This window comes from Battus philenor, unplaced genomic scaffold (assembly GCF_028537555.1).
Source record: "Battus philenor isolate CCGP_79_NKW_IND1 unplaced genomic scaffold, ilBatPhil1.0.hap1 SCAF_18, whole genome shotgun sequence".
Classification (NCBI taxonomy): Eukaryota; Metazoa; Arthropoda; class Insecta; order Lepidoptera; family Papilionidae; genus Battus; species Battus philenor.
In genome coordinates, this window is record NW_027181680.1 from 3,347,458 (window position 1) to 3,375,343 (window position 27,886).

A 27,886-nucleotide genomic window follows, 5' to 3' on the forward strand; every position below is an offset into this window, starting at 1 on the left:
AATATATTTCGTAATCGATAAATACTGATCGCTGCGTCTGTCTGTTAATATTATTTTGCAGCGCGCGAATTGTCAAACTCGAGAAGTTCATAACAAATATTCAAATGCGCAAAGTAACAATAGTCATTATGTAAGTTTTCAAATTTCTATGGATTATTCATAATTTTTTTCCAAAAGAAAAAATCTTTTGCAAAGTATGAAAAAAGTTGTATGCAGTAGTAATAGCAGTAACAGTGATTACCTAACAAAATCTTTGAGTACTTTCTTAATTGAAAATAGGTAATTTTAGGCCAGAAAATCAGAAAAGCACTCCTTTACTGTATGAGAAAAATCTATATTGTGAATAATTTAATGCCTACATGTCTTCATCTAAATTGCAGCTATTATTATTATCTTTAACCTAACCTGCTATCCATTCTAAATCCACAAAACCACTCGTTTTTTCACCCACTAAGGTATAAGTCTCCCGCAAAGATATCAATGGGATATACCATAATCACCACACTTGGCAGGCGGGTTGGCGATCGAAGTGTGGTATTGTGGTACGCATAGAACCCTTCTGCCCATCCTTTGAAAACTTGTTAGTAAGAATCGCATAAAATTAATGCACACAGTGTGAATAATATAACATTTTATCCCAGGAATCGAACCCGCGACCAATCCACTGCTCAACTGAGTGACAAGATCATTAATCACTTTATGCTACATGTACAGAGAGCTGTTCATGTGATCGTCAAATATATAGCAGGTGACTCTTAAATTTTTTAATGAAGAAACATCATAGCGATGCATAGTCCATACATATTTAACAATTGTATACAAAAGAATGTTAATATAAGAAAAATATCAACGTATTTGATCATTTACATATAACTTCTTATATATAGCTAGTAAACATGGTGATGATTTTAATATACATTAATTTTGCGTTGTCATAATTTAAATGATTGCTATATTGAATTTTTTACAGTGGGACTGTTTATATTCCATATTGACTATATTCCATTTAAATGTTACGCAATCAGCTGTCTACTGCAGTACAAAATATATCGATATCTGTTTTACACCATAAAAGAAGCTTGAAAAATATTTTAAAAAAACAAACTTTTCAACAAACAAATCTTTAAAAAAACTGTTAACAAGTTTTATTTAACACATTGATGTACCTAGTAAATCGACACCATAATACGTTTATTTGAATTGTAATGATAGATTATAATTATTTCCTGGTAAACGAGCCCGAGATACAATTCATTATCTATAATAACTTAGTTATCGTAAAACGGTAAAAATAAATAAACAAGCAATTCCAGACCTTCGACATGACCTCGAGTTAAATGTGGCCAACGAACTTTGCGATAAACATTGTTAGAACAACGCGTCTAGCATTGAGTTGCCAATAATTATGTTCAAGGCCATCGATATGTCAGATTGCAATTACTTCGGACAGCTCCGATAGATGTCGCTAGTAGTACATTGCCTCGCGCTTTCGTTTAACCGACGTCAGAGAACTCTTTGATTCGGCAACTAATAAATAAACAAGAATCAACGATGGCATGAGATATATATGTCTCTATAAAACTAAATGCTTTGAATTATAATCAACAACTCTAGGCAGGCAATAGTAACCGAACAAGTGAAGGTATGGACCTCCCGGAAGTTCAAGAGCCAAAACGCTAAACGTGTGATGATATCCCAAGCCAAGGTTCCCTTTCAGGTGCCAAGCGACACGATACTTCATGTACCTCTCTCCGATGTAACCTAAGAGTTCAACGTTCTCCCAAACTGTAAACTGGTAATGTTTAATGTGATGTAACTGAGCCGGATTGTAGCATCGGCTCGAGCTGGGTGATCTCTGTGTCTCTTTCGAGTTCTGCCTCCTCAAGCTTGCAAAATCAGTATATGCCAATAAGAATGTTGCTTTGTAAAAACAAGACCGAAAAGAAAACCGCTATGGTATATATGCCTCCCTTTTAACAATATTTTTATAAGTGAAAAGGACTAAAGATTTTAAAGTACCCTTAAAAATCTTTAGTCCTCAAGCAATCTAAAGATGCGTTTACTTTTTTTTTTTAGAATAGTAAGTAAGTAAGAAGTAGCCAAATTATTGATTAAATTTTATTTATAATGAATTGGAAGATTATTATGTCAATGTTATTTAAATATAAGAACTGTTTTAATGAATATTATCAGAAAATACCTCATTACCTCATACGTTTTGTTGTTTTAATTTACTCTTTGCTTTACGTTGAATGATGCCATTGTAAGGAAATTCAATTTGATTCTTGTTTGTATCATATTGGGTTCTTTTGCGTTCTTCTCACTACGAATACAAGTCATCACTATAAATGAACCTGAGTAGGTAATAATTTGAATGTATGAATGAATACTAGATGCTTATTTATACTTTAGTAGAAGTACAAATATATTATTATATTTATATTGCACAATTCAAACCATAATTATAGTGAAATACCTGATCAAAACTTGCAATAAATATGTCTACATAGAAGCAATTCAAAATTTATTAGACTCTAAAAGATAAAATATTCGGTGTTATTGTATGGATAATGATTATATTAATATCGGAAAAATTATTTAATTGACAAATTAAGCCTGGGTGAAAAAGGAAAAAAAGTGTATTATTAAATAAATCTTATTACAACATTCATGAGTTATTAGTTAATTGTAATACGTGGACCTCACGATGACTCATTTACATAATTGTATTGTAATGTAGACATAAAAAATGATATATTCCAATTAAAACAGCAATTGTCGAGATTCTGGCCGGCTCTTCTCGGCAGATCAACGTTCCAACTCGGTGTTATTACTTATAATGTTGAAGTAATCGACGATTCAAAAGCGCATATAAATGCCTACTTCAATGAAGATATTTTAAATTTCGAATTTAAATTTTTACATCAATTTAAATATAAGTTTCTTTAAATTCTTCATTTGATACCTTATCATTGCAGGAGCAACGGAAGGTGGTTTCTTGGCTTAATTCAGCATAACCTTTACACTTTTCGATATGTATGCTGATCCATATTTGTTGCGATCATAATAGTGATACATCAAAGCTTCCATGACTTTATACCTACACCCGTAGAAAGGTCACCGCCGATGATTTCAGTGGTAAATACAAAAATAAAAAATACAAACATATATTTTTTTATTTAGATCAACTAGTCTTTGACTTTAGAGTGTTATATTTTAAGTACGTTCTTATAAATTTCTTAAGTAATACAACGAGCAGATATAATATAATTACAACCAAAGCAATTAAATCAAGGTAGAGTTTTTGGTAGAGAGGCACGTCTATGGCCATGGAACGTAAATGGGTTGCTCCACCTGTTCTCGATACGTATTCTACCCAGTAAACTAGTTCTTCACCTGGTGGTAGGATTCGATCGTGGTATACTTTCGACAGCTGCTTCGCTTTTTGTCTGTAACTGAGATAACAGAAATTAATATATATCATCGTCACCATCTACATATCAGCGAATAGAGGCCGACTGAGGGAAAAGGCTTTTCTGAAAGATCGCTTCGACAACCCGTCCTGCGCTGCCTATATTAAGCGACATCCCGCGATCTTAGGTATGTCTACCAGCTATATACAATTATATATATACATACATACATACATATATACATATATATAGATATATATATGTAAGTACCTTAATTTGAGATAGACTACAGATTTTATTCCATGAGCTTCCTAATATTTTCTCGAATTATTTAAAGAATTGCAAGAAGAGTGTTCAAAAGCTTGAAAAAATTTAGACAGCATAATAATGAAACTTCTTGCGTGACAGTTCACGCGTTACATGTGAATTTATCGTTTAGCTGCTGCATCGGTCAGCATGTGTTGTACATAAAATAAATAAAGTGATCACTCTCAATTAAGTTGAAATAATAAAATATATAATTGAAAAAATAGCCACTTTGCACATGCTTATCTATAAATACATTTCGTTTCTTGTACTGTGTTGTGTGCAAACTAAATAAATGGTAATTTCAGTTTTTGATTTCGTCGAATCAAACTGAAACGCCACTTGAGTGAATTTTTTATTTTTTATATATTCATTATATATAGAACATTTTTTACTGTTTTCTTTAATGAAAATCTTGTAATATGGGAAATAACAGAAATATTATAAATATATCTTAGTGTTTACCAATGCTTACGTCGACAGCAAAATTGCATCGATAACAGAAACTAATGTTCTGATTATCGCAATCGACGACAGAATAATTGTGTAATATAATTTACAATTTTTTTCTCTTTTCAATTATTGGTTTATTGAAGTTGTCATTTATTTGATTGGTGCTTTAAAAACCAGTCTCCGACAAAAAATCTAGAGATTTAATGATATATCTTTAAAGATAAATAGGAATGTTCGGATGCTTTTATTACTGACGATATTTTTTAATAATCGTAGTACAATGCTAAAAGAAGTATTCTTTTTTTCAGCCAATAGACACTCTCTGCAAGACATAGGTCCACCCTAAATATTACGATGCGCCGCGTCTACCAGAACAAGGTTTTTTTTATTAATTCTAATTTGTATCGCTGGTGTTTTTTTACAATATTTTTTTTCGTTTTTACTAAACGCAGACAGTCGGGAGAGGGTTGCCGCTATTTGATACGGATCTTTCTTACCCCAGCTGCGAGGCATGACATCGTTTTATAATTTTTCGTACACAATTTTCTCTTATGGATAAATACAGCTAAAATATATACATATTAACCATACAATTTGGAATACTCAATTATATTTTTTCTGACACAATTTTCTCTTATGAATAAACACAGCTAAAATATATACATATTAACAATACGATTTGGAATACTCAATTATATATTAGTTGGTACATTATTTTATTTTAAGTCGCTGCCCATGCGCTACAGACCGTTAAATGCCTTATGATTTAGGACAATGTGCCGGGCCAACTCATCAAAAGATTCTGCTGTAGATTTTTTCTTGAGTAGGTACGATAAGTTGAACGGAGGTATATTAAGGTTTTCACATAAGGTCACGTGATTACGTCTTTTGGATGTGCATTCGGAGCAGTGTATGAGTAAGCCCAGCTCGTGGTTGCCACTCTGAAATTTTTCTTTTGAATATTTACCTTTGAAAATTTCATCACCATTTTAGTCGTAAAATGTCCACTGCTGGAGCCTCTATAGATTTACAATAGAACAGATTGGTAGCGGTCTGCATCAAAAATATTTAAATACTTACCTATCATTATTAAGCATTTCTTCTATAGCGTTCTTTATTTTAGGCGCCATGTCTTCTGCGAGGTTAACTAGCAGACCAAATCCCTTGGCAACAACTGATTTCATATTAATGTACTGATCACCCAAAGCTGGTATACCGATAACAGGTACACCTATATGTATCGTTTCAGTCGTTGACAGTTGACCGCCATGTGTAATAAATATCTTTAAATTGGGGTGTGCTGAAAGAATTCATTTAAAAAAGGTGATTTAAATTTAAGGTTCATCGTCTTAATAATCATGTCTGATGATAGACGCCTGGGAGAAATGTCTCCCCCCATAGATAGCCATAATGAACGATTCTGCGTTGCTCGCATTTAGCTACTGGCTATTTTATTTATTATTATATTATTTTTTATATTTTTATTATTACTTTTTCATTTATTTTATTTTGTTTCATTTTATTATATATTTATTATTATATTATATTTATTTTATTTTATTTAGTACTTGACATAGTACTGTCCATGTAGTATTCATTTCTTTTAGTGTCATGTAATTGTATTCAAATTTACTATGCATGCAGGTGGTCCATAGCACAACATGAAATCTCAAGTCAGGTAAGAAATTAGAGGAATAGGAACAAAAAATACTAATGTGTAACAAATAAAGCTAAACTAAACAAAACAGAAAATTATGTAAATATGCAAAAATTGTTTAATTGTGAAAATAAATAATTATTTTAATTAAGATGTCATATTTTATAATTATATTGTAATATCCTGTTCCATAAATATGATAGGGGATAGCGAGAGGACCCCAATAGAAAGCAATTTAAAAAAAAGAATCTCTCAGCCTTAAAGATCTTGAACTTCCTTTCTGCCTTTATTTTATAATTTAAATCTTATGTGAAAAATGGTGATAGACACATGAAAAATAAACTCGTAACGTCTAAATTTTGTCTTTAAAATTAACAAATCCTTCGTGGGTATCGGTGAACGCATAAAAGCTCCGCAAGATATCTCAGACTTTCCGTTTTAGTTCTAAATTTAAAAATGGATGAATAATATTAAATAAACCTTATCGTAGTATTCAAGAGTTTTTAGATGATCAAAATGCGTGGAATTCTGTTCGTTGACACATTCAAATGATTGTTATTAAAATGTAGATATGAAAAATTCTTAAATTTAATTTATAGGAGAAACTGTTGAGTTTCTGGCTGACTCCTCTCAACAGATCATCGTCATTGTCAATTGCAGGATATATTTCTTTTTGACTGATTTCCAATAAGTCCAGTCGGTAGCCTGCGTCCAAAGTTTTCCGACAACTTTGACAAAGTTATCTGTTTACCCCGTAGGTTGATTTTCTACACTACACTTTCCTGTCTGTAATGTTCAATATAGAACCTTAACAACGTATAAGGTACCTGTTTTACGCGCTATATGGCCTGCACACTACCTCTCCAACTTTTTTTTTACTTACCGCCCTCTGATTCTCTCTATCTTATTTGACAGGGATTTTTATTTCAGTAATTTCACATTTTTTTCCCACATCAATTTTTTTTAATACATTGTAATTTTTTATTTAAGTAATATTTAATTACAGCGTATTTGTTTCAGGTATACGAGTGATATAAGTATTAAAATTATGCATGATATATTTTATGTATATAAAAATCATCATTTTGTTTTAAAATGAAATAAATACTCACCTAATATACTTAATTGTGGAGCCCATTTAACTAAATGAATGTTACTTGGAACATCCTTCAGATCTTCCTCAAATTTCCATATAACAGTTTGTTTAAGTTGACCGAACATTTTAAGAAGAGATTCTTTCATATGAACAGACATATCGATGCTTCTCAAATTTGAACCCATGCTGAAGTAAATAACGCCGTGTTTCGCTTGATCCATGATTTTTTGCAGATCCTACATAAAGTACAATCGCTTACATAAGTGTATAAAATTATTCTATATACTTTATCATAATTATCCTGTTACCAAGCAGATGATGGATGTTGTGATTCAAGAACGGCTCGATGAATTCGGCTAATTATTTGACATATTCATTAAGGCACACGGTAAGTTTTTATAATAAGAATTCATGGGAAAATTGGTAAAAAAAATAGACAAAAACATTTCCTTTTCTATATAAACCGCAACAAAAAATTATAGATAATATAATTTATAATTATATTATAAAATGACGTCAAAAACGCGTGTGAAAGGATGTAACCAAACAAAAAATATACTCACATTATTATTAAAGTCTTTGAGTGAGTATTGAAAACTATTATCTATATTACATCGTTATTTATAATGAAGACATTAATTTTCTTAATTAGGTGATTGTTCTGATATGAATAAATATTTTTTTGCCGCGGCAGCTAGCTCTCCTTGTGAAGTATAAATTCTTGAAAGAAATATTAAATATTGAAAGTCTACTCAAACCCACTTGTGGAAAAAATCGTAAAATTCATATATAAATGATATCTATACGAAATTTCAAGTTTGTACGCTTTGTGTATCTAGAGATATTGTAATGAGTCATTATTTGAAGAATTGCATATATACACACACACATATGTGTGTATATATATATATACATACACATATGTGTGTATATATATATATATACATACACATATGTGTGTAGTTAAATTGAAAGATGTCTATGGAATTTTTAAACTGTTGAATAATGAGTAAGAATTCCAGAGTCATATTTTATGATATAACAGAAGATAACGGTAAAATGTAGACGGGAAATCATAAGGAATATCAATATAAGAGAGTCGTAAGTAGAGAAAACACACTGGAGTAAACATACCTTTGGTAGAGGTTTTATATTCTGGTCTATATGATAGCCTGCAATATATTTCGCGTTCTGTGGAAGTCTATAAGGCGTTCCTATTGACGGATGAGAGTTCACCAATAATAGAGATCCGTTGTAAACAGCTTCATCGTATGACGGCATAGAGACACCTCTCTTAGACGCAATAGCGTTGTAGACGCTATTGTACACTGATTTCTCCAATGGAGTTATATTTTGACTGGAAACGTAAAACATTCATTAACGATGTTTTATCACAACATCTTTACCAATTTTATTCTTGATTTCTATCGACGTTAGATATTTTTTGTAATAATACATAACAGTTTTTTTAAATACAAAGTTTCCTTAACTAAAGAGGTTTTAATTAAAAACCTTTTTAATACGCATCTGTGTAAGAGTTTTGAATTTATGAGTACTTATGAGTACTGTATGTGAACATGAATTTGTTTTTGTACACTTCTTATTTACAACGTAGATTCTCTACAGTATTTAGGTTAAAGTTCCTACTCAATTTATATACATAAATTTTAATTTATTAATTCATTTAACTATTTTTAAAAATAAAGAGAGCCACGGAACGGTGTGTGATTTATATTTCTCTACGATATCGAATCTGGAATGAGGAAATTCAGAATAACGAAAACTTTGTCGTGTCGATGGACAAGCCACGTGCACGCTGTATAGTTGATGGTTGGGGCCTTAAGATTCTGGAGTGAAGACCACAGCAAACATTGAAACATCTACTCACCAGTTCGTCAGGCGACCTTCTACTATGACGGCCTTACGGGAAATCTACGAGGGAGGCAACAGTGGACAAATCCAAAACAGAAAAACAGACATTTTTAAGACATAAATGTTTGCGAGCAGCCTTTTTAGCAACCTCGACTACGCTGCGGTTGCTGATCTGTGATCTTCATTCCAGAACACCAAGACCCCAGTAATATAAAGAGACAACATAGTAGAGATCAATTAGGTTATAGTTTCTATCAAGTTGACCTCTTGTGACATTCTTCTATTAACATACACAAGTGGTCACTTTCAAAGTTGTTTGTCTGTCTATTCTGTGAGTATCTCCGCGCACATTGCTACTACTGGAGTCTCAACTCAAGAATAATAACCAGCGGACATTTGTTCATCTATTTTTCTTCCCCCTAAACGTTAAGGGTGGTCCACCCCAAATTTTTTTTCTTGACAAAATTTTTTGTTTTCATTTTTTTATGATACGACACAAAAATACATACAACGCTAAATTTTCACCCCTTTACGATCAACCCTTATTTTTTATTCGTTAATTAAATTTTTTTTTTGCAAAACAACGCTTGCGGGATCAGCTAGTAATACCATATATATTTACCTAATCATAATATACTTTTTGAGCATCATCCATAACTCTTGAACCCTCTCCACGAAAGTTAGAGGAGGGCGACTTTCTGAGAAGAGGTCAACATTGTACGACGTATTTGGTATTTCGTCTATAATCTTTAGCACTTGCCAATGAGCTTCCGTAGATCCAAACCAGATCTGCGGGCATTGAAACAGTGGACCAATCCTGGAAATCAAATTTATTATAAAAAAATCAGATTTCAAAACATCTTTATTCGAGTACACCTATCCCCCGATTTATACGGTAGATACGTTTCTGGGAAAAACGTGTAAATCGAAGCAGAAAATGCATAATTTCGCTATTTAACAGTTGTGATTTTTTTAATATTTTTCGGTATACACAGAAATAAAAATAAAATGCATTGAAAAGTTAAAATATTTAATATATTAGATGCATTACAGAAGACCAAAAATAAAAACAAACGTGTTTTATTATCCTTTATGACTGTCAGAAATTACTCATTCTTTTTTTCGGAATCGAAGGTTCGAATTCACTTTCATCACTCGAAGTTATTCGATGTTTAAAGCAGGAATATTTTCATTATGAGAGATGGTAATAAAATCGGTTATTAAAACAAAAAAAACTTATTTGGAAAACAGTGTAAAAGCGAAAACGTTTAAAACAAGTACCCTGTAAATCGGGGGATAAGTGTAGTCATTTTAACATCATAAGTAGTAAGTTACCCGGTAGTAACAGGTTGCTAATCTACTGAAGAGCTGGCAGAAACTCAACAGCTAGTGTTTTTAAAATAAATTTATAAATTATGTCAACCATGTAGATGACAACAAACCAAGTTCAACACATTTCGACCAACAAAAAATGCTTATAAGCTATAATAAGATTTATTATAATAGTATACTAGTAATTTTAGCTTTAAAAAAGAAAAGAAAGTTCTATGGTATATTTCGTATACGTCGTAACTTCATTATATATATATAACATACATACATACATACATACATACATATATATATATATATATATATATATTTATATATATATATATATATATATATATATATATATATATATATATATATATATATATATATTTATATATATATATATATATATATATATATATATATATATATATAAATATGCGTACACTCAGACAACAGCGTGTAATTATAAACGATTTTATTCGAAAAACGGTTTATCTTTTCATTTATTCAATTTTTTCTAATTATATATTAATTTAAAGTAATCAAATTTCGAAGTTAAACTTTATTGTCTTTACGAAAATATGCAATAAAGTAAATTAATTTTATCAGCTATCGGTTGAACTAAAACGTAAAACTAAAAATATTGCGTCCAGTTTGACCACTAAAACTGTGAACTTTTTGGTGTATTTAATATTATTGTGTAATAACATTACTATGAGGAAGTCCTATAACTGTTATTACGAGTATGTATGAGTAAGATAGGATATATATAGAGGATATATATAGGATATATATAGAGGATATGTCTATTATTTTATATTTGAAAAATTATTTATTTTTTATTTATTATTTTCACTTTGATCTTTTCTATTGATCACTAGTGGAGCCAACAGAAAAATGACCGAAGAGCCCAATTCGAAAGGAACTGGAATCAAATTGAGTTTCTATTTAAAGACGTTTTTCGATTAACCTATCGATTGCCTATGGACATATCTGTCCGAGCTCCCCGGGTGCGTACGGGTCAGATCTGCCCGAAATAAAGTAGGCTACATTATATCGAATCTCCTTAAAAATACAGTTTAAAATCGCTTGCACTGTATGTTCTATAGACCACATGATCATAATATAAACAATGATATTTCATTTATCATTTTAAAATATTCGTCCCTGACACTGACGGGTGCCATATTGCGACGAACGAAGGTTAAACAAACTGTCGTTCCTTATAAAAATACTTTTCACTTCAATGTATGACCCAAAAACAAAAAAATATTAATATATATATATATTGATTAAATTGTATAGTTTACAATAAATTAAGGTACCTACTATATCATTATCATTTTAGCCATAAGACGTCAATTACATAACACCGGGTTCCCACGCAGATTTCCAATAGAACGGGATGGAAGCGGCCTCCGTCCGTCATCAACCAAGGGGTCTGTTCACTTTGTAGATGAACCTAATACACTTCGCTTGAAAAACTATACATAATTCTATACAAACATTAGTAACACGATTTAAAGTTCCACGGACTATGCTCGTGCTGTTCCGTCAATCTTCTTTTAAAAATAGATACTCATAAAATAAATAAATTACATGAATACACGGACTTAGTAATTACTGGATGTGGTTCAATACTAATTGGCTTGTGACACAATGGCTGTTATTAATTTTTTTATGATGTAATAAAATACACGTTTTTATTAGATAATAATTAAATGTTGTTTAATAGGTGTGGCTTGTATAAACATTTTAAAAAAATGTATGTATGACCATTAATCCATTTGATACTCTTTGTAACAATGATATTCTAGTTTCTTTTACATATCTTAGTAACTTTAAACCAGAATTTTTAATTGACTGTAACTTTTGCATAAATCATATTAGATGATAAAAACATTGTCCGCTTATTTGAAACGATCATCCCCTTTTACTGATTAGTTATAGGGACAGTGGTAATTAGTTTGCAAATAATGTAATATACTTACCCCGATCCCAGCTCGCTGAAAAACCATTCCACAATGGCGACATCAAAATGTTCGTTCTTGTCGCTGAAGAAATCCACTAAAACCTTCTCCTCTAACGTTAGCCGATGAACTTCGAAACAGAAACGTAGAAACAAAGGATGGTCTCCGAAATTTCCCGCATAAACTAAATTCTCCAATTTGAACAAGTCACCTAGAAATGTTGTTAATTATTTTAAAAAAAGCATATGTTATGATATCAATTACACATAAAATACGAATTTAATAGTACAGTAATACCCCGCTTTACGCGAGGGATATGTTCCAAAAAAACTTAACTGATTTCGCGCGATTCGCGAATTCGAGGTTTATGATTAAACATAGTCAATAATAATAATTAACAAAAAAATACAAATCATTTTAATCAATCACTTTAATTCTAGGAACACTTTACGCAATACATACTCTTATTTTTTTACGGAAAAATACATCTATTGTCTTTTGGCTAACGTTTTGTTTACGTTCTTGTAAAATACGTTAATAATACCCAACACTGTTTTTAATTGTTTGACAGATGGTCAAGACACGGTCATCATTATTGTCTATACTCTGCAATGTGTCCAAACCTGAATAAGTTTTGGGAATAACCGAATTATAAATTTGGGAGTTCCCGCGACCATAGCGAAGTTGATGACTACATTATATTTATACGCACTCTTTCGCGTAATTCGAGGCATTTGAGCGCGAAATTTGCAATTCTCGTTATAGTGAAACCGCGTATAACGGGGTCGCGTAAAGCGGGATATTACTGTTTTTATTTTTTTTCAGTCAATGGACGCTCGCCACAATGACAGGTCCTGCGCTGCCCGCAATTAGCGACTATTTTTGTTGTTGGTCTACGTAGTGGGCCTACCAACGATGCGTCTACAGATTTGTGGTCGCCACTTGACAACTTTTCGGCCCCAATGGTGGCACTAACTATGTGCCTCGGTCACTGCCACTTCAGCAATTCTTTGAGCTACGTCGGTGATCCTGCGGATCCTTGCGGATTTCCTCATAATAATACTTATTTCATCGTAATTATCTAGATATGTTGTTTGTCTAATAAATGACTCAAGTGTTTAATCATTTCCTCTTATTATCACTTGTAGAATAGAATTAAATTATTAACAGCAAGTGCAGTGTGACAAAGCAAAAAAGATCTGTATATTGCGATTACGGTTTTACAATGGACACAACTTAAAATGTTATGGATGTCGTATATGTTATGTTTGTCGTAAAATAACCAAAAACGGCAAAGATTTTTGAGTTCAATCCGCTCCATTTCCTTGTACCTAAGAAATGGCAACCTACACTCTCATATACGTGTTTTTTTTCTTTTTTAAATTCGAAAATTAAAAAATAATCCAGACGTTATAAAGTTATAAACGGCGTAACTAACAAAACTTAGCTTTATATATAGAGTGATTGACAATAGGCTTATAAGTTTTTAATTTAATATGAATTAATATATACACAGTAATGATAATATAGTAGTAAAACGTGTTATCAAAATTCGTTTAAAAATACAAAATTACTATATATAATATTAAAATTAATTATTGACAACTATCTATCCCTGTCGACATTGTACTGATAGAAGTCATTGACCTGTTGCATTTCAATTACAATAAATACATTTAAAAAACTTTTAAGTTAAACGGTTTTTTGATAACCATATTGTGGTTGTTGTGGAAAAATATGTACTTAGTCCGCCATATGACGGCGTCCATCTTGAATTTTAAATTTTGACATAATCATCGCGTTTTACTAGTGTAGCCCTTTCATTTGATACCCATATTGAGGGGGATAAGGAAAAATATGTAATCCGCCATTTTGTATCGGCGGCCATCTTAGATTTATAATGTTATTGATTTTATTATATTGTATTGTCATCTAAATTAAATGTGTGTACCAAATTTAAGATCAATCTGACAACGGGAAGGTGGTTAAATTTCAATTTCTAATTTTGACCCAAATAAATAAACAAATAAATTCCGTACGGGTCGAACTAAATAAAACCGTTTAAAAATAAAATAATGTAACATCTTTATAAGTGATGACTTTATATTTATTTACATAGATGTAAAATTTTAAGCTTTTAGTTGATAAATAAACTACACTTTCATCTCTTCTGCTTTTAAACATATAGCGTGTACATTGTTTACATTGCGTTTATTTAAAGCGTGGTACGATATAAACACAGTTTATTTTTGGATGTGCGTAATACTATCAATACTCGATACAGAGAGTAAGGATGTCAATGTATGCTATCAATATATATATATCAATGTTGCCTGTTAAGTTATTGTTTGTTTATGTAAATAGATTTCGTGCTAACACTTTTAAAAAGTGATCCTATTTAAAATAGCGAAAGATTCATTACAATAAACATAAAAGTTCCAAAAAGAATTTATGGTTGTGTGTTTAAGTCAGTGTAATTTTGTTCTCTTTCTTATTTTCCTTCGTCCTTTTGTTATAATATAAGTGTATAATTAATTATAACATTTAATGTTTAATACAACTTTTATTTATGATGTAATGAAATGTAAATGAAGTGTTTTATAAATATACAAAGCGCTTCTTACTTATTCCTTGAGCGTGGACCCGTGTTCTTTGTCCTATGATGCTGACATCAATCTCCTTCAATCTCGGCTCTGGTTTATCGCGAGGAAAAGACGTGACATGGACCACCTAAACAAATGAATTGTTTTTTTTTTAATTCGAAGCAAAAAGTGACACCATTTTGTTAATTTACAAGATGTCAAGTTCAGTGAATTAATTTAGATTGGATTTTTACTGTTTGTTGTTTTTTTATTAGACCCAGTTTTTTGGGTACGTCTCGTACCCTCTGTTTTTTGGGACGGGGACATTTTTTGGACTTTTTTACTGTTTTTTTATATACTCTTGTATCAATCTTCTTAAGATCTTTTTTCATCTAATTACGTTCCAACTTCTTTTACATACTTATCGTTTAATGCAATGACTTTCTTCCTTCATCGAGTAACATAGACCACTTTTATATTAGAATTCTTAAAAAAAGAAATAAACAAAATCAACTGAATTTTTGTCAAATTCCACGCGGACTTAGTCACGGACGCAGCTAGTATTATTGAAATATATAAAAAAGGTTCTAATTACCTCATGTCCTTTTTCTAGAAGACGGCTAACGACTCCTTGTCCCAAGATGCTGTGGCTCTTGGAAGGCATAGGGAAGAACACGAGTACACGAAGTGCTTCATTATTCAGTACTTGCGTAAATAGGATAAGAAGAAACGTTAACTTATGAAGAAACATCTAGAAATAAAAAAGTACTTATATTCATTTTAGTATTCCTTTATGAATATCATTTCCACTCTTGTACGTCATGGAAAGAATTACTTCATGTTGACATTCTTAACTTACGACTATATCGAACAAATCCTGCTTTGGAATGAGACCATAACAAACTTAGATGTTTTTTGTGGTCACTTTCTCAACAACTGTAGTGTAGCCATACATTTCCATTCTATTAAACAAGTTTTTTTTTAAAGCCATAAATTTAATACCTGATATTTCAGAGATATTAAGTAACCGATAAAGCCTAGCGGTTTGGCATTTTATAGTTGTTGTTTTTAAATGTAGTGCAGAGAACTAATGGTCACTGCTTTAAGATTCTGCAATCACCGTAGTACGTTCGTTGCGTAGAACACGAAGGGTGAACAAGGGTGAAGAAGGTGAAAAGAAAGCCTAGTTAAGGTCGAAAGACGATAGATGCAAGTCACTTCTAACTACTTCTATTGGAAATCTATGGGGAAAGCCTATGCCCAGCATTCGATGTACTAAAAACAAAAAAACAAATGAAGCTGGAACGATGATAATAATGATAATGTGTGAGTGTGTCGTAATACACAAACTTTCCTACGATGATGTATCATAAACAGGTTATATAACACGAATTTTGTATTAACATTAAATTAAAAAATAACACAACAGGATTTTTTGTTACATTTGGCAATTATCAATGCAAAATTATATCGCTTTATATAGAGATGTTGATGCTTTTATAAAAATCCCGGATCTATTCATATAATTACGTCACGGATTTAAATTTCAAGGCTGTAATTGATTCGCTAAACTAAGACCTAAAAAACTTATAAAGGATGTACTGGTCAGGAACGAGTTTCCTGGCGGAACCATGGCGCCGGCCGCTGCCGAATCATCAAGCGCCGCTGATTATGTCTGTATAATAGAAATAGAAATTATATAAATAGTATAACATATATAGGTAAGAAATTAGTACATAAGATATGGAGTTAATGTTAATTTTATATTAAATAAGGCTTTAATCAATTAGACGTAAATTAGTTAGATATAGAGAAGTGAAAGAAAAAAACAAACATGCTATGCCATGATGCAAAATTAATCTATTAGTCTAACACAGGGGTCAGCAACCTTTTTAATGAACAGACCAATTTGAATTTAAAATTTCTTAGCGTGCAGCGTATAAGGTAACAAATATCAATACTTAAACTTTATTTATAATAAATATTAGAATTAAAAAATTATGTTAAAAATGTTGAGATTTCACATACAAACTTTAATAAAAAATCTAAAAATAAGAAAAGAACAGAAGTACAGAATAATTTGAAATTTTTAATGAGATGTTGAGCACTGTTTTTCCAATGCAAGCTTATATATATATATAGATTATATAAGCCGGAATTGGTAGGCTATGTGTACGCAGCTTTCTAATAGTGATGATGGTATGTTCTATCATTTCAATACAATTAATTTTGTTAAAAATAAATTCAATTTTAGAAGTACTTGGCGGGCCGGATAAGCATGTTTAAAGATTCGGAAGCGGCCCGCGGGCCCCGTGCTGCATCCTTGGTGTAATAGATAGTACACAACAATGATAAGACCTAGAGTTCGTAATTTGATATACTAATTAGGAAATTAAGAGAGAAGAAGCCTGTAAAAAGGGTGGTAGTCTCTGCCTGTTTAAATGTTCATTGCGATTATTAATAAAAAAGAATATTGGTTAAAGTACTTTACTATATGAATACAAGAGTTATGAAGAATTAATTATTTTAAAATATGACAGAACTTATGACCCAAATAAACGTTTATAATAAAGTAAAATGAAAAGCTGTAGTTAATAAAAGATACATATCACTCTTGTCACGCTAATATTTACTGTTCAAAACGTAATCTTAAAATGTTAAATCAAGACTTTTTCCTATAAAATATAACCGGATACTACGTGAGATTCATACAGGTGTTCGTGAGATATGGATAAGGTTTTTTTAACGTCTTAAAAAGTTGGAACGGACATAAAACTTCATTTTTTAATTTTATGTTTTATTCTATTTCGGGTATTGTTCTGTAAGCTATGTTTCTTATTAATATTTATACATATTTATTAATACAACATTATTGAACGAAGTCAAGGATCATTTTTTCGTGTATTTTTGTCTTTCGTGTTGGTAAAAAAAGCAATGAACTGATCATGTTCGTACCCGGCTCACAATTACTAATTTTTAAATAAAAATGATCTGGTTCAACAGAAACATGAACAAAATAAAAAAGAAAAAAAAATGAAGACTAGAAAGAATTCATATGACATTCGTCAAAACTTAAAAATATGCAAAGTGCACAATTCGTAATCCGTCATGACATCTGATTACTTACTCGGCGAAATATAAAAGTAGTTGTAATCCTGAATAATACTGTAAACTTTCGTGCTATCTAATTTTGTCATACTTTGTTGTTTTTTGTGATATCCGATAATTTAAATTGTTTATAATGTATTTAGCATGTTTTTTAAAATTTCATACCCATTTTATACCCATGAAGTACTGATTGATAATTGAATGTCGTGAAATGATGCAATTTGTGTTACAATAAACTGACAATTCCGGTGACCATAAATGTTGCGTGATGTGTTGAAATTTCATGGTATTGATAACCATATTTTGTTACGTTAAGGATCTGTACAATTACTTCTGATGTCACTGTAATATTATTTTTAAACTTCGACATGAAACCAACGTGAATGTTATCAATCTCGTTATTCTGGCTATATCGGATTTAATGCCGAAAGTATTTTCTACCTGTTAACTATTAGAGCTATGCAGGGATATATAGCATAGCTTTATATAATAGGTAGATTGGTATGTATATATATACTACATAATACGACTATTAACTATAACAATATAAATATAATTGGTGCAGCGTTCCCGCTTCATGTTGCTGGCTAGTACGGCCACAATACTTTTATACCATAGTATAATATATATATGTAATGACATTTCATTCTTGTGTGTTTGAATAAGAATTCGGACGCCATCAGAAATGTGGTCGCTGCCGTTTTATTAGGAACATGTAAATTGAAAACATAAATACTCTTTAAATATACCTTATTCGATTAGTCTTGGTAAGCATTTTCTTCGCAATCGCGCTCGGGTACAAAATGCTAAATGCATTTATTTAATCGAAAGGAGATCAGATACGTGCACCGGCGATAAGTTAGCTCCGCGTGCTAATCGCGTATAGAAGTAATAGTATAATATATGACCTACATACTTGACGCATAATAATTCGAATAAATAATTAATGTCGTATGCTGTTTCTGTTGATAGTATTAGCACGGGGGCTTTTACAGCTTCACTGGAATTGAAGGGTCAGTGAACTTGTCGTATAATGTGGCGATGGAAGATTTAGAAATTTCTCAGACTTTTTTAGCAATGATTAATAAAAAAATATGTGACGACGATGATGAATAAGTTTAATTCCGTGAAAATATATTCGAGTAATTCTAACAAAATAAAGATTGTGCAATTCTACTTTAAGGAAAATCATATTAAATAGTAAATTTTACGACGTGTAACACGGTTGTGTGTTATGAATGGTTTAGGTAAAGGAAAGAACGCGGTTAATACCCGTATACTCGTATAGTATTCGAAGATGTATTAAGTAATAAACTTGCAATTGCGTTGTGTTAATGTATTAGTTACAAATTGTTTTCGAGTGACAGAGATGACGATATTTTTATGAATACATTAATCGTAAGTGGCAGAATAATATTGTTTTGTCTGCCATTACAGACAATTAATAAAAATAGAACATCGGAAAAGAAATAAGGAAAACAATAATAGACGCTTTAAAATATTCTAAAAAACAAAAATGGGATTGGGCGGGTCAACTACACGCATGGACAAAGAAACTACCTGGTGGTACTAAAAACAAACTACCTGGCGAGGACCAACAAATAAAGAATTAAAAGGTAGACGAGAGGAAAAATGGATTGATAAAATAAAAACAAAAGCTGGAGAAAACTGTATCACCAAAGCAAAAGATATACAGATGTGAAGCAAAATGGAGGAGGCCTTTACCCGTAGATGGGTCCATAATGATTTAATCCATAATAATGTATTATTTTCTTAATATACTCGTACATTAATAAGTAAATGAAAACATAGACGAAAAGAAAATTAACTTTATTTATATTTCATGTTTCCAATTATCGAGTAAATATGGAACTACATTTAAGAAAATTGAAACTCTTTACACAGGTTGTTGATAATCACAAGGTGTTATGGTTGTGGAGAAGAAGCAATAAGTAACATCACAACAACACATCTTTTATTAGTTTATACCAGTTAATACTAGACAATATCCGAAGAAAAGCAGTTAAACCTTTTCGATCGAGGTTATGATTCATAAAATCATGCACTTCAATACTATTTTAATTGATATTAAACAGTCATCATATAATATTCGGAATAGAAACACATGAAGGGCTTATGACTTCGACTTTACCTCGAGCAGTTATTGAGAAAAAAAAAGACAAAAATGATCATGAAAATGTGTTAAATATGATAAACGTAAGAAGGTTAAAGAGTTTACCAAAGCAAGAAGGGAGCTCAGTATGGCCAATGACACCTGTATCTAAGTATAGGTGGCAAGCATGTACTCTCATATGAGTGGGTTATGAAAAAAATTCCCTCTGACACTATTCAAGTTACGAAAGAAAATAGCAGAGATATAAACTTAACATTTGTTCTCCACGTTGTAATAAAAGAATAAAAATATTTAGGATAAATAAATAGGACAAAAGAGTAAATAAATTAAGTATATAACAACCAACTTAACCTTTATATTTACTACTATACTACTATCTAAACTAGAAAATATTATTTTTATAAATTCTATCACAAACCTAAACTGTTAAACAAATCCAAACATTAAATTTGTATGTTATGGTGTCTTCCAATATATATATATATAGGCAAAACAAAAACATAAAACGTTAAAAAGACACAAAAAATATATCCAAAACCAAAGAAAAGTCTATTTCGGCAGAGGCTTGAGAATATAATATTAAAGTTCAAGTATTTAAGACTGTAAAGCTCTCATAATACCAACAAATGATGTCCACGAGGATGTAACAGAGAAACAGCACATCAAAACTTAAAAAAAAAACGCTATGAATGACATTGGCTTCTAACACAATATTTGTTCCAATAGTAATCTTAAACAATGTGTAAAATGTGACACATCATTTAAGTATACAGTACAAAAGCAAATCTACGTAATATAGTCGGAGTGTATCATCTAACGGATGATCAAGGTTTTTAAAAGATCGGTACGGAGTATGGAATACTCGGAAAACTGCATTTATGTATTGTTTAATTGTTTTAGCATATAATTATATCGCTATTAAGTAAATGCTGTATATTTAAATGTACTATTCAAGCCAGAATTGATCATGTGTGTAGAAATATTTTCATTTATAGATGTTACGAATAAAAATATACGTTTTATAACTGTCGCTAAGGAAGCATTCATATGATATATGTCAAAATGTGTCTTTGTAACTCAGAAATAAATCCGCATTCTTTTTTTAATTTTTAACTGTTTTGATATTTTTTATTACATGTTATATTGTTTCTATAGTGTAATATCTATCAGGTACAACATTCTATGCCCTATATGTTTCAAATAAATGTGTAAAACTGTATGTTGTATTAAATCTGTAATTAGTTTCTCTAGTGCTTATTTTTATTAAATCTCAGAGTGACCCGATATTTTTTTTCAATTAAATATTACTGTGATCAAATAGTAAGGTCAATTTGTTTATAAAATATAAATTCTTCATTTCAAATTAATTTTGCCCTCTTCAAGGTGATCCCTGTCTGATAAAACGTACTTTTCCAGGCTTTTTTAAGTTATCTTAACAGTCGGAATAGTCTTTTCCAGTATATAGAGCCTTTTACGATTAAGTAAGAAAAGAACCAATATTTAGCCACTTCCGCACATGCAGTGGTAGTCGTGCAACAAAGTGCACCGCCCGCCAGCCCGCTGATAAATGCGCATGCGGCAAACAATGCGAATCACTCAACCGCCACCGCCAAATTACTTAACACGTGTTCCCCCTACGGGGCACCTTCAGGAGACACTCTGTATTAGGCACTAATTAGTGTAATATAGCTTTTACGATTAGGTTTTTATCCCCTCAATCGAGTATAATCGGCGTCCCAACTTTGGCCTTTTGAGTTTGCTGAATAGCCAAAAGTCGCACGGAGCCAAATCAGGCGAATACGGTGGTTGCGGAACGATGTGGTTCGAGATTTTGAAGCTTCTCTTCCAAAAAAATTGAGCAATTTTGGCACCAATCTTGACGTGTTTGAGACACAAAACAACCTTCAAAGTGATTTTTGCCGAGCCAAATGATATTCCAATTTTTGACAAACAGACGTTTGGTAAATGTTATAGACAATCCTATCAACCTTGGAAAAAATACCTGCTTTTATGCCCGGTTATTTTAAATGACAACTTCACATTACTTTTTGATCACAGTTTAATGAGATAAACTCTAGTTTTGACTAGATATTTCCAGTTTGAACAATGGCTTTTAGTCAAAATTAGTTCTTATTAGCGAAAACGCGATCTAAAGAACTTTTTAACAGTAACTTATATGTATATAGGCATAGGTGTGTACATAAAGAGACCGATTTGAACAAAAATATAATTCAAAATTTTACTACTCCTTGCTTGTTGCCTTTCATCCATCGGTTAATATAAAAAGCTTATAATTTTCAAAACTTTATAAACCCAATTTAGAACCACGTCGTACCACAATACGATTGCATTTTATTTTTAAACCCAATAGCAGTTGCCAGATGCAGGTTTCAATCATTATCGATGTCAGTTCTTTTGATATTTTTTTTTCTTAAAAACCACCTTTCTATAATAGTCCAGTTCATTCCATTAAGTTACATGTGACTAAAATTAGCGATATTACATCGAACTTAAAAAAAAAAACAAAAAAGGTTTAATAGATGATAATTTTAAGCGAAGATTAAAAAAACGCCAATAATTGTACAGCACAAGTTTTTGCGGTGAAAATTATTTTATAATGTCCACAACATTAGCATTTATAATTAAACAATATATAACATCTTAACTACATGAAATAACACAATAATTGACACAGTTGAAAATAGTACAATGACTTACCTTGACAGTGAAATCACTGTCGGGGAAAATCCCGTATTAAGAATATTCTGTACCAAAGCGTTCACTCAACTGTGATTTCAACTGCACACTGAACACAATGCGTATCGAATATACGTGACTTGTCGCTGTATTATCGCACGGTGACCATATATCAGTGCAAAAGGAGACATTTCCTTAATAAAAATAATGTAAATGGTCCTTAAAATAATAATAAAAAAAACAGAAAATGCACATTATTTTACGAATTTTATTACAAACGTAATAAATAGTAGCGTATGTTGTGAATGCCTGTCTTTTAAACTACAATAAGTCCGGTATTTTTTTAACTGCTTTGTATTTGTATCTAACGTTATTAAGCATAGCAATTCTTAATAAATAAAATAAAATAAACATTAAATTTTGAAAATCTATCAATATGATATAGCTAAAACAAACTTAAAAATAAATAAGACAAAATTTTAAAATTATTATCAATTATGATTTGTATTATGAAACTAAATTATTGAGTACGTATAGATAGAATTGTTTTAGAGTATGTATAAGAAATTATAACAAAAAAAAACGTTCTATAAATAAAGTAACTTTTCTTTCGCAAATGCATTGCAATGATATCTATTATTATACTAGCTGCGAGTTCCAATCTGAAATGAGAAGGTCCGCAGAAGAACCAATAACACTGACATATCTCGAAGAAATGGTTGTCTGAAATGGCAGAAGGCGGAGTATATCGCTCGTGCAACTGATGGTCGTACGGGCTGAATGGTTCTCTGGTGGCGACCAAGAGTCGGTAGACGCTGAGTGGGCGTCCATCGGTGTAAATGAAGAAGGAGAAATAATTTTAATATGGTTACAACATTAAAACGAAATATCGCTCCTTTGCTGTTTACTAACATATGGTACTCGCTTTTCAAAAATTAATGATTTCAGAAATAATAATTTTGTTTTCTGCCCTCTGCTCAAGTTGTGACTTACTTATACTTGAACTACAATCGCTTGTCGATTATTCCTGATTTGTATCACATTTATTTTGGTAGAATGATTAAATATAGATTTAAAACTATAGTCCATACCGTGATTATTCAGTTACTGAGTTAGCTCAGAGTCTATTCATAGTTAATTAGAATTAATTATGGGGATTATTAATTATTATGATAAATATTAAATCGACGGGACTACGAGGTACCAGAGCGAGAGGCAGATATAATGCCAGATGGGCTAACGATATCGTAGCTTCGGTAGGTCACGGGAGGCTCGAAGTTGCCAAAGATAAAGTAAAACAGAAACCTTTGGAGGAGGCTTTTAAACTTAAGTAGTCCATAAAAACAGTACAAAATTATTAAAACTGTTATCTAAAATATAAAGTTACTAATTTATGTCATTTATATGTAATGAAATAAAGATTTACTATTAATATTATTAATTATGAGAATGTTGACCAGTAATAAGTTACAAAGTGAAGTCATAACTTAAATATACTTATATATAATAACTTACATTGAAAGAGATAGACTGAATACATTATTATTATAAATAAATATACGTTTATAATCATACGAACTGTCCCTTACTTCCCCTTCCCCTTACACTTCGGAGGCCCGTGCTAACTTTCTGTAGATGTTATTTCAAAAAATTCCTCCTTGGTAATTTTTAAATTGCCAAAAAAATATTCTGACCAAGTTTATACCTATAAGAGCAAAAGTTTAAAAATATGCATTTTAAAATGAGCGAAAATTACCATGCCGGTAAAATTCCGTAAAGTCCATTCTTATCTGATCTATACTTTACGTCGTTGTTGTTTTATTTCTGCTTCTTCTCCACAACCATAACACCTTGCTAAGAAAAACAGAGTCAAAAATAAAATAGGTAAAAAAACAAAAAACAAAAAAATAATTGACGATCAATAACAGTTCTGTTAAAAGATTCAAAGTTAAATTAAAGAATTTTATCTCACCTTCAAAAAAAGTTGTATCAAATTTCAAGTATCTAAACTCCTTGGTTTCAGATATATCGCGATTAGTCTATACATAGGTGGTAAATCTCTTACAGATTTTCAAGCCAATCGGAAACAGGAACAAAATGAAGATACTTATCACATTCGTACTTTCGATAATTTAATTTTAGATAAATTTCCAATAAAGCGTAAAGTCCAATTGTCATAAATATACCTACGAAATCTACTAATAATATATATGTAGATAAATAAAATACATATACATATATAAATGTAATACCTCATTGTTTAGGAAAATGAAAATATGAAAATGTCGTACTTTTCCTTTGTAAGTATACAAACCGATGTTCCGCATTTCAAATCTTCAAAGTAATACTCATGTCAACAGACTGTTATTCCATTGAAAGGCACTAGAAATCAAAACATTTTCCGGGTAAATGATAACGTAGTGTCCCATTAATCAACGTCAAAATCTATGTCACATTATTCTAAAATTATCCAAAAAATTACAGGGATTTTATACACTCTTTGATATTCTTTTCATTATTATGACTAAAAGTTATTATTATCTATATGTTGCAGCTTTAATGTTTTTCCATTACCATGTTACAGTGAATAACCTTAAACGACAGTCAAAAATCTGACCGGATTTTGTGTTAAAATAGCAGTTTTTATTAAACCATATACTTAAACGTATTATTATATAAAATATAATTAATCTTGCTGATCATGGTTGTATTTTTATTAAATTTTTGGGATGTTTATCAGGCCTATCGGTCGATTTCAGTATGACGTTAATTTATGGGACACATATGTAATTTGTACTATTTATTATAGTATGTGGTATTCTATTATGTGATCCCTTTATGCTTTTATGTATGTACATCTATTATACTGACATTAAAATTGTAACAATTATGACAAATTTCTTGACTTGGGTGTTTTGGGGTTAATTGCTTTTTGCGAAACGCGTTTAAAGCCCTCATTTTTTGATTTCAAATTGAAGGCAGAAGGGAGCTCAATGCGATTTTAGTTACGACAAACTTAACTTTTCTGGCATTCATTTAACATAACGAAGTTTTTTAACTGATCTCTATAAATGTAAAAATAACATTAATAAATAATTAATTAAATGGAAATAGGTATAATGAAAACAAAATACGTTTTTATGAAGCTTATTTAAATTTTTTCTTGTAAGATGAGTTAGAGGATCAAATTTAAATAATGGTGTTTATCTCGATTAAACAGAATTAAACGTGTGCACATAATATGCATACAATAGACATTATTTTTAATTTTTTTACAATATGTATAAAAACAATGCTGGACCTATAAAATTCGTCTTTCTGGCTAATAATTCTACATTACCCTTCCTTTTACTATCTCTGAAATATTACGCAATAAATTTAAAAAGTTAGGTTAATAAAAACTTAAAAAAAAACTTTATCTGTGTAAAGAATTTTTAGTAGTTTTAAAAAAAGTTATTTTGGGAATGAATTTTTCTAATTACTAACGATAATTGTAAACGTGGCCACCAAAGCATGTCATAGTTTCTTAGTGAATTTATTGGGGAACTATTTATTTAAGAAATTGAATAGAATTATCAAAAATTATAAATTGGACTATGGGAAAACTAAATAGAAACAATGACTGAAGATTTTTTCAACGAATTTTTAATGGCAATCATGTAACAATATTATCGTAGCACTTCATTTTAATTATTTTGTTTTAATTGGGCCTCGATTTTTTTGTCATTTTAGCCTATAGACGTCACTGCAACGCAATATCTGCTCTAAAAGTATAGTCGCCATGCTTGGCAGGCGGGTTGGCAATTGCAATGTGGTATTATGGTACTGTGATAGTTTAGGCTACTGCATATCTCTCGGAAACTTTTTCGTGGGCATGAATAATCTTATATGATTAATGCTAAAAGTGTGTCTAACCCAAAAATCGAACCCGCGACCACATGTTCCACTCCTCTAACTTTGGGCTACCAATATTACTGTTAGTGTTATTGCTCATTTACTTCCAACTATCAGAAAAGCATTATCTGAAACAAACTCACTCTTGTATGAGATAATTTCAGTATGCACGATTTTCTCACTACTAATTGTTATAGTTGTTGCACTTGAAGCTAAGTATTTTATCGTCTAATGTAATACTGTGACCTAAAAGTATGGTGAATTTGTTAATAAAATGTAAATATTTAATTTATTTTTTCAAATCAATTTTATTTCTTTCATCCCTGTCCAATAAAACGCACTTTTGCCAACGCTTCTTTCAGTTCTGGAAACGACCGGAATTCTATATTTTTCTGGTACAGCCTTCAAAACCTTCGACCTGTTTTTATTCCTCAATCGTGTGAAAATAGTGTGCATTAGCCTTTTAAGTTTATTGAATAGCCAGAAGTAGAGCGGAAGCAAATCAGGCGAATAAGAAGGTCGCGGGACGATATCAGTTGAGTTTTTGACGCTTTCTTTCAAAAAAAAAATCAATTTTGGCACCAATGAAGACTTAAAGCGTTCTGATAAAATTGGAACAATTGACCAAAACACGTGTAATTTGAAGATAATTAAAATTTTTGACAAACAGACGCTTGGCAAATGTTGTTAATAGTTTTATTAACCTAAGTAAAAAAAAAAATTGCCTGCCTCCTTAATGATCGGGAGTTTAAAATGACAATTTCACCTTTTTTATCTCTATATCATAGTACATACAATATGTCACGCTTCAAGAAAAGCGAGAATAGTCATCTTATTTATAGACGACGCACTTACAGAAATATTTTAAATCCACCGCGTTGGCAAATGTTGCCATAACGAGCCGCTCATGCGCCGCGCGACTGTGGGGAAGTTCATGATATTATTAACCCTGGTGTATAAATAACCATGTAATATCTTCAAGCGTTCCGTAATAGCTTTTCGTGAGGGACAGTAATGTGTGCTTACAAATAATATTATTTTATTTTATTTAGGGTAGAGAAGTCAGTGGCCTAGCTAGGGGGTGGCGAGCGGGGCGGCCGCACCAGGCACCACAAGGGGGGGGGGGGGGCTCCAAAGTTGAAAATAATTTATTTCAATTTTTTTTGAATGATGAATAATGAAATGTTAAAAGAAAAATGGAAACCATAATTTAAAGTAAATAACATAAAAATAATATCGAATTTTACTATTTTTGTGCTAAAAAAGTTGTTAAATAATATGAACATTAAAAAAAAGTAAACGGTTACAAATTATAATATACACAGAGTTTAAGCCTTTCATTCGCAAAATGAGCAAAGTGTTTTTTAAAAGGGCCCTAAATCACAAA

General features: G+C 31.0%; 1 protein-coding gene across 1 annotated transcript; it reads right to left on the reverse strand.

The window, feature by feature from the left end:
• Window positions 1-3,178: 3,178 nt before the first annotated feature.
• LOC137920222 (UDP-glucosyltransferase 2-like) lies at window positions 3,179-22,709 on the reverse strand. Its single transcript, XM_068763494.1, has 9 exons — window positions 22,627-22,709; window positions 15,262-15,417; window positions 14,709-14,814; window positions 12,106-12,295; window positions 9,420-9,614; window positions 8,060-8,282; window positions 6,942-7,161; window positions 5,253-5,472; window positions 3,179-3,455 (listed from the first exon to the last, which is right to left on the reverse strand). Exons 2-9 carry the CDS (start codon window positions 15,415-15,417, stop codon window positions 3,185-3,187), a joined length of 1,581 nt encoding a protein of 526 aa, XP_068619595.1. The 5' UTR covers window positions 22,627-22,709; the 3' UTR covers window positions 3,179-3,184.
• Between the last annotated feature and the right edge of the window lie 5,177 nt (window positions 22,710-27,886).

Excerpts from the sequence above, each read along its gene's own strand:
- LOC137920222 (XM_068763494.1), bottom strand. The coding sequence starts at position 15,417 with ATGTTTCTTCATAAGTTAACGTTTCTTCTTATCCTATTTACGCAAGTA. Across the intron at positions 14,815-15,261 it reads TTCTAGAAAAAGGACATGAG|GTGGTCCATGTCACGTCTTT; the intron begins GTAATTAGAACC and ends TCATTTGTTTAG. Across the intron at positions 7,162-8,059 it reads ATATAAAACCTCTACCAAAG|GATCTGCAAAAAATCATGGA; the intron begins GTATGTTTACTC and ends TACTTTATGTAG.